The 8,627-nt window shown below is 43.4% G+C and overlaps 1 protein-coding gene across 1 annotated transcript; it reads right to left on the bottom strand.

Moving 5' to 3' along the window:
- Window positions 1-74: 74 nt before the first annotated feature.
- LOC311503692 (uncharacterized protein) lies at window positions 75-6,571 on the bottom strand. Its single transcript, XM_084566556.1, has 4 exons — window positions 6,007-6,571; window positions 1,847-4,340; window positions 1,671-1,762; window positions 75-1,054 (listed from the first exon to the last, which is right to left on the bottom strand). The coding sequence occupies exons 2-4, from the start codon at window positions 4,248-4,250 to the stop codon at window positions 971-973; spliced, it is 2,580 nt and encodes an 859-aa protein (XP_084422682.1). The 5' UTR covers window positions 4,251-4,340; window positions 6,007-6,571; the 3' UTR covers window positions 75-970.
- Between the last annotated feature and the right edge of the window lie 2,056 nt (window positions 6,572-8,627).

Here is an 8,627-nt window from a genome sequence, read left to right on the forward strand (position 1 = left end):
GTTTTTATAGCGTCAGCTAAAACGAAACTTATCCAGAAATGTACACATTCATCAACATTATATTAACTACCTAAAATGACAGAAACCATCACTGAACTAAATTATTTAACGTGTATTTTAGTGGTTTAGTTTGACCCAAGTCCCGCCCACTAACATGGAGGGGGTGGAGCCTATGACCTATACTGCAGCCAGACACCAGGGGGAGCTCTACTTGCTTTGGCTTCACTTTAGAGGAGCTGTCCATCTGTCCATCTTTATACTGTCTATGGTCTCAGCTCATTGTTTGGTCTGGTCCAGTCAAAGAACTCTCATCAAGCTTGTTTCATAGCGGCGCCACTCAACTTAAACACCCTGAACACACACTATCATACTGACAGAACACTGTGACCAGTAACTCTTTCACGTACATGTGACATAGAAGCTCTGTTCTGAGATATTCTTCTACGCTGATGAGCTTCCTGCTTCAACCTTTTTTAATATATTCTTCTAGAGTCAAGGGGTAATCCACAGAGAGGCATGCCATTATTAAAATGATTAGAGTCTCTTATACGTCATACATTCACTGATCAGAGAGTTATCTCTTTACACCATGGCTTCAAATCCTTCATCATGGCCCAAAATAAACAGAAGTTTGAGAGAGTGTGTTGGCACTGATGTTTGTTCAACTAAATACTGAAACCTGCATCTTTCCAGCTATGAATGATGAGGAGATGTCAGAGCTGTGTGACCATAACCCCCCACCCCCCAGGTCAGATTAAAGTGTTGTGCTTATTCATATCCATAGTTTCATTAATCTATGAATCAGTTCTAATGGGATTTATTGTCCAAACTACTTCAGTGTTTGCTGAGAGCATCACAGATCCAGAGGTTAGGTTATGTCACAACATGAAAAATAAAACACAGTTGCATCTTACTTGCATGAGAACAACACTGACAGCTGATGCCCTTAAAAGGCCAAACCTCTTCCTGTTCAGTCGTTTTTTGTGAATTCACCAGCCTCCCAGCGCAGAGCCATGGCGCTCTTACGTCTTCCTCCAGTGTAGGCTTCTGGAAACTGAAAGACAGCTGATCGTTTAGCTGCTGTTAAAGCACGACCTCCTCCTCTCTCAGGTTAGTAGGACCTGGTCAGACCTCACACCTGGTATTAACATGTGTCTCCATCCAGCTCTCAGATCTGATCTCAGTTTCTCTGGATGTAAATAAACTCAGCTACTGTCTCTAATGGATCTCTGCTGCTGTTTCAGAACCAAGAACATCAAGTTATTATCTATTGATCTCCATCCTGACACCAGATCAGTGTTCACACCTGGACCTGTTTAACCCGGACTCTAGAGACCAGATCAGTGTTCACACCTGGACCTGTTTAACCTGGACTCTAGAGACCAGATCAGTGTTCACACCTGGACCTGTTTAACCTGGACTCTAGAGACCAGATCAGTGTTCACACCTGGACCTGTTTAACCTGGACTCTAGAGACCAGATCAGTGTTCACATCTGGACCTGTTTAACCTGGACTCTAGAGGCCAGATCAGTGTTCACACCTGGACCTGTTAAACCTTTTGTTTGATTGATTGTTTCTTGATAAAAAGGTGAATTAAATTCAATAAATATCAATACTATTATAAATAACACAAACATAAAACATGTTTTTTGTGACTATTTGAACTTACTCTGTGATCGCAGGATAACGTGGAGCGATCCATCCTGTAGGCGGTTTTCATTGGTGATGATGGAGAGGACTTGCACTTCTGAGGTACATCAACTGTCATGAAGACCAAAGATCATTATTAACTTAAATGTATAGACACAAACAGGGAGGAACAGCGCTGTAAATAACATGACATACCTGAATTACTGAATGCCAGTGTGTCCATTTGATTGGACCCCCTTTCTGTTTTGAACCTGTCTTTACCGTACAGGTTTGCCCTCTCTTTCCTCAGCTCCTCCTCCCTTTGCTTCACCATCTTAATCTCTTCATCCACCAGCGATATTTGGCTCCTTGAACGCAGCTTGAAAAACGGATTGTTCAGGAACATTTTTTCCTGGGGCTCATCACAGGCTTTGTTGAGGGAGAACTCGGAGGCACTGCGAATGATCAGGTTGGACGTCTCTAGGATGATGAGGCTGGAGCTGCTGTCCTCACAGCGCCACTCACCGGACCGGGCTGGGCCGGAGGTGAAATCACTGCTCGGGTCCAGAATGATAATGTTGTTTGCCGACACGTCATGGCTGCGTGGTTCCTTGGTGGGTGAGGAGGTAATGATGAACGATGGCGTCAGCGGAGTGCTTATGGATCTTGGGATGCCTCGTGATGGGACACAATCGGTGGACTTGCCCATCCTGGAGAGGCCCTTCTCTCTTTTAAAGGTGTCCTCCCTCTCCATCGGGATGTGAATCTCTCTGTCAACTGGAGTTTCTGGGTCATCGTAAGGGGACCTGTAACTGGAATCATCCAGACCCGAGTCCTCGGAGCAAGGGCTAAATTGTGCGTGAGGATAATCCCTGACCAGGTTTAAGTTCTCCAGATCGTGTGCTTTCTTGTAAGTTCTTTCAATATTGCGGACTGGTGTGTACATGAAGCTGTGGCTGCCGTGGAAGCTTATCTGCTTGGTTGTCGGTAAGACAATCTTGTTCTTGGTTTGCTCTTCCATTTCACGCCATTGTTTACGAGCCAACCGGAAGTCCACATGCTCCGTACTAACGTTCTCACTCTTGGTCTCCTGTATCACACAGAAGTCTTTAGGCAGCTTCTTGTTTGTGTCGTCATTGTTTTCCTGGTGGATTGTGTGGTTATGACTGACATCTCTGCTGCTTTCACTGTCATCTTCAGATATTTTGGACAAACCTTGAAGGCTTGGATGGTTATATTTAACCTCTTGTGGGGCGGTAGGAAAGGAAATAATGTCCTCGGGTTGTTCCAGAACTTCTTCCCCTTGTGAGACATCAAAATGGACATTTTCAACGTTGCCGTCGTCCTGTTCTTCAAAGTCTGTCACCTCGACTTTCTGCACAAAGAGTTCCTGGGCACTCAGCTGAAGACTGTCCAAATATGAGTCATCGTCTTCTTTATTTATAGAAGAGGAGAATATTGCTCTCCATCTTTCGTCCGTCTCACTATCTGACGAGGCAGCAGCAATCTCAACTCTCAGACATTCATCCATTTCATCAGGGTCAGGGTCACGACAGGATTCATTGGACACATCCGACATTACCTCCTCTCTGATGCACCGCTCTAATACTGACTCCTCTGTGATGCACGAGTCAAATAGGAGTTCATTGGCCTCTGCGTCTTCATTAGGGTACAATCCCAGGTTTTGAAAACTATCATCTTCATGAGTGTTGTCACCGGCTTCAGGATCTGGCTCAGGGTACGCCTCTAGCTGAGTTTCTTGCTCTGGGTCAGGACACAGTTCTGGGTCAGGGTCTTGCTCTGGGTCAGGGAATAGCTCTGGGTCAGGGTCTTGCTCTGGGTCAGGGTATAGCTCTGGGTCAGGGAATAGCTCTGGGTCAGGGTCTTGCTCTGGGTCAGGGTATAGCTCTGGCTCGAAGGAGTAGGCCTTCTCTGAGTCTTCTTGGGGCTCAGGGTGCTGTTCAGGTTCAGGTTCAGGATCTTCTGGGGGCTCAGGGTACTGTTCAGGTTTGGGTTCAGGATCTTCTTGGGGCTCAGGGTACTGTTCAGGTTCAGGTTCAGGATCTTCTTGGGGCTCAGGGTACTGTTCTGGTTCAGGTTCAGGATCTTCTTGGGGCTCAGGGTACTGTTCAGGTTCAGGTTCAGGATCTTCTTGGGGCTCAGGGTACTGTTCTGGTTCAGGATGCTGCTCTGGCTCGGGGGCTTGTTCTTGCTCAGGGTCCTGTTCTGGTATGTCCTGCCTCTTACGACTGGCCTCATTTTCATAAACACTATCAACACTGGAGAGCGTATCAGACACAGATGAGGCCACAGACTCATTCCTGTTCAGCTCGTCGTGGCCGGGCTGTAATGCCATAGCCTCCTTTTCATCCTGACAAGGCATTTCAGAGCCAACGCTGGTCTCAGAGAAGTCTAGCTTGTCATTCTCAGATACGCTGGTCGGCACAGCGGCTCCTAAAGTTCCAGGCGTCACCTTTTCCCTCAGGTAATCTGTCGAGAGCGTCTCTGGAGAGGCTCGCTCATCATCTGCACCAAAATCCTTTCCCTGCTCAGGTGAGTCAGCCACAGCGACCTCCGCTTCGCGCTGCATCGCCGGCTTTGATTGTTCGGCTGTTTCCATGGCGACGGGGATGAGGTTGTGATTCTCAGTTGTGATGCAACCTTCGTTCAGTTCTTTTCCATCTGCCTCTCTATCCACCAAGGCTGCTTTCTGAGAAACAAGAAAGAGTGAGGAGAGGAGAGGTTTGTTTTGTGCTGAATGCACGGCTAATCCTGGCAGCATGGGAACAAATACCAGTGTTTTCAGTGAACATCTTTGTGCTTAGAACACATTTAAATCTACTGACTTTTAACCAGCAAAGACACAGAAGCTGAGGGATTACACTCAAGGTGTGTTTTGGACATTTGCTGAACATTCCTCTCAGTATTAGAGGAATATATGTCCTTATATGCATATTTATTGTGAACTAAATACTGAGGGAATGTTTCCATAAATGAGCTGTGTGCAGATAGAGAGGGAGCACATTAAAAGCAGCTGAATTAAACTGCATTATGTCCACCCTTATGTAAGACTGCGGGACTGGGCCTGCCTCCCACACACAGCCAGAGAGTCCCTGCAAGATGATTAACTGAGACCCATAATCCCTGTAGTCACACACTCTCACACACATTTACATTACTACTTGTACTCACTCTGAGAACCACCTCTGACTACATGAACCTTTAGATTTCCCTTCTGACCGCACGGCGCTTGAATGTAAAGACGACCCTTCACGCTGTGCAGCATTTAATTCTACTGACAAGAACAGCACAGACTGAACTGTCCTGGTTGTAAAAGGCAGCAGAAGCAGGTGATGATACGTCCGTGGGTAGTTGCTCATCTTCCAGGTGCATTTTCATCATGTGACTACATGACGGAGTGAATGCAGCATGAAATGAAGCCCTGTCTGTTCAGGGAATCACCGTCAGTCCTCATGTATAGAAGAGCTCCATTAAAACCAAATGTTCACGAGGACATTTCAACGGAACCGATTGTTCTAGAGCCCAAAACTAAACACACACACACACACACACACCTCCACATGAACACATGCATACGACAGACTGAGCGCCATGGTAACCATCAACAGCCCTGACACTTGCAATCCTCCACCTCCCCCTCAGCATCTCATCTGAGGCTGTTAAATGTGACGGGAAGCGGCCTGGAGATGCAGTGGATGGAAGCAGTGGATGCAAACTTCTTCCTACTGGAAATAAAATCAGCATCTGCATTTATATGTAAATCTGTCCTTAAACATGATCAGACCAGCTGTGAACAAAGACCACGTCCTGGAGTCCTTGATATGTGGGTCCAGAGGATTGACAGTACTACGCTGCAGTGAGGTGGGACAGGTTTTTAGGGACAGTGGCTGAATCTGCAGATGATATATTACCTGACTAAGTCCAATGTGTCCAAGAAGCTTCTTCATGGATTCATTTATTAATAATTCACACACAAACTAAACTTCCTGCAGCAGATTTCTTGCAGCGGCCGGCAGCAGCTGACTATGTGTTTCATGTTCAGCCTTTAATATTCAGTCTGAGTGAAGGTCTCAGTTATTAGCTCCACCACCACAGAGGAAACTGTTGGATGTCTTTAATGCTTTCAAAGTCTCTGAAAGAAAAAGGTCCTGAAAACACAACAGTGAACATTTAATACAGACTGTACAGGTTCTACTGGTATTAATAGTTTTAGATAAATGAAGAGATCCAAGCAACAGTAAATGATTTAGTGTCTTCATATCTGTCCACATCACAGAGTCATCATTAAAGTGATAAGATCAGTGGTTAAATGTCTTGAGTGGTTAGTTATCAGGTTCATCAGTATAATGTCTTACGGTTAATTTAGTTAAAGCTGAACTGAAGCTGCCGTCAACGCTGCACCAGGTCTGGTTTCTGATCCACTGAAGACCTCCACCCAAACTGGATCAATAACAAAGCTCAGAAAAGGTTTCATGCACTGGTTCAAAGACTGAGACTCTGAGAGCTATCAGCGGCTAACAGCTAGCGGCTATCAGCGGCTAACAGCTAGCACCAAGCACAACAAGCTACATGTCAAACGTTCATGGTACGAGTACAAGCTATCCTCTGACCTCTGACCTCTAGGCCTCACAGACAGCAGGAACCTTACGTACTCCCAGGCCTGATCCTAACAATCCCAGCGTCTGCAGCTCTTCACACCGATAAGAACCTACGAAAGGAACGAACGAGGACAAACAAACCAGGACGTCTCCTTTGAGAAAGAGTTGATGAATCAACCGAAGCAGAAAGAACGACTGTATGAGGATGTTCATGACTTTACTACTGTCAGATAACGACCATTGTTAAACCTGAGGTGCATTGATAACTCTGTGGTGAGGACAGTTTACAAATGACGATATATTTAGGATGCACAACAACAAACTACACACACACACACACACACACACACACACACACACGCACACGCACACGCACACACACATAGAGCAGTATCGGGGGAGCTGTCATTAAAATGAGGTTGATAGTGGAGATGAGATTCCCTGAGGCTGTTTCCTAACCACATGTACAAACTGTTCTTCCATCATAAATGTTCCGTCCAGTGAGGACCATAACTGAACCTGTTCATTGTGGACGATGCTGGGAGTGAAAACATCAGCAGCTCTGGACCAAACACTGCTTCTCATCTAGAAACGACAGTAAAAATGAAACAGTCCCTAGAAAGTCCCACGCTGGTTGGTGGAGTCAGGGTAGAGGTTTGTAGAAGGCCAGGTTGATCCTTTCATCCATTTATGATCCATGAATCTGAATGAATCTGTACTTTGAAACATGCAAGTGAAGGATTTCTCATCATTTACGATCCCTCCCATCTGCAAACATCCTGCAGTGAGTTCTATGAGCGTCCCGTCTACTGTGGAGTTCAACCTGGACACATTTAAAGTTACTGCTTTATTTACATGAACACTAGTTAATTAACACTGAAAATCATAAAGACATGATTATTATTATGCTGCAGGTATTTTAATCAGAGATTTAATGACATCAAGCCTTATAGAGTGAGACGTACGTAGCCTGGACAAACTCATCTGACTCTGTAACAGAGAGATGAAGTTAATCCTCCAGTTACCATCCTGGTCAGACCCTCATGTCTATATAACCACTTCATAATAAATCATCTGGACCTGAGACGCATAATAAAACAGAAACATTCACCTGATTATTGTATAACACATCTTATTTTAATAGAACCGCCACCAACATATAATTAAATATAATTAAATGAAATTAAAGTCATTGGTGGATGCAGTTCTCAGCTTTTTGTTTTTGTAAATTCTTTTTTTCTTTTTCCACCCGCCACCCTCCAGCTGTGGAGGATGTTTCAGTTGCTGCCTCGTTGTCATGACTGGAGGAAACTCAACATGTTAAGACAGAACACAATAAATCTATGATTCTGTTTCAGTCCTGCTTTTCTTTCTGTAAAAGGTCCAAACTATCTTTCTGGTTCAGCACCAACAAGTTTAATTATTAATTGTTTGGGATCAAGTTCAAGCTGTGGACGGCTTTAAAAAGCTTGATGCTCAGAAGACGAGGGTTTCTCATGATGAGGACACCAGATGAATGTTGTACTCAGAGACGCTATCAACAAAAGAATCAACAGGTGTAGGAGGAACGTTTTGTATTAGCATAAAAACAGTGAGTGGGTGTTGATTAAAGCAAAACTACGGAGGCTGAAAGAGCTCAAGACTCAAGAAAATACAAATACACAGAAACGTCTTCATCAGCATGACGACACAAGAGCTGCAAATAATCTGAAGAAAACAGGCTGGTGTTGAAAGACCTGTGGCTGAACAGGATTATTATTATTATTATTATTATTATTATATTCTGACTGAACCTCATGCTATAAAAATGATAATGTAATCATTTATTTTATTTTATTTTATTTTATTAATCCATATAATAACAACAATAATTTTATATTATTTTTTAATCATATCTATTAATAATAATAATAATAATAATAATAACGTTAGTTATCAGGATTATCAAGTTAAATGACCAGACATGACTATTTATCACTATTTACTACATGTCTACAGTATATAGCTGATGATTTCATTTAAAAAGAAGCTAAACACACCAGACTGAGTTTATGGATCTATTTTCTTTAAAGGATGTGTTCATGATTCCTGAAGTCTGCATTTTAAAAACACCCTTCCTGCTCATGACCGTTATAATAACAGAGTGATGTACAGGTCTGAGCTCAGGTAGAAGGAATCTGTTATAAACATGTAGATAAACTCTGTGATTGTGAAGAGAGTTAGAAGTTGCTTCTACAGTTAATTAGATAAATGTCTACGAATAAGACTAACTCTTGATCTGGTTGATTTAAACAGCTAGGTCTTTCTATTTCAGGAATAATAAGTATTTGATTATTATTATTATTATTATTATTATTATTATTTTTATTATTATGTGT

Source organism: Chelon labrosus (assembly GCF_963514085.1).
Source record: "Chelon labrosus genome assembly, chromosome: 18".
NCBI classification, from domain to species: Eukaryota; Metazoa; Chordata; class Actinopteri; order Mugiliformes; family Mugilidae; genus Chelon; species Chelon labrosus.

What these genes read in the sequence shown, in the direction of transcription:
- LOC311503692 (XM_084566556.1), bottom strand. Translation starts at nt 4,250, where the DNA reads ATGGAAACAGCCGAACAATCAAAGCCGGCGATGCAGCGCGAAGCGGAG. An exon ending in ACTGGCATTCAGTAATTCAG is followed by an intron (nt 1,763 to 1,846) that starts GTATGTCATGTT and finishes TCTTCATGACAG; the next exon opens with TTGATGTACCTCAGAAGTGC. An exon ending in CGTTATCCTGCGATCACAGA is followed by an intron (nt 1,055 to 1,670) that starts GTAAGTTCAAAT and finishes GCTGTCTTTCAG; the next exon opens with TTTCCAGAAGCCTACACTGG.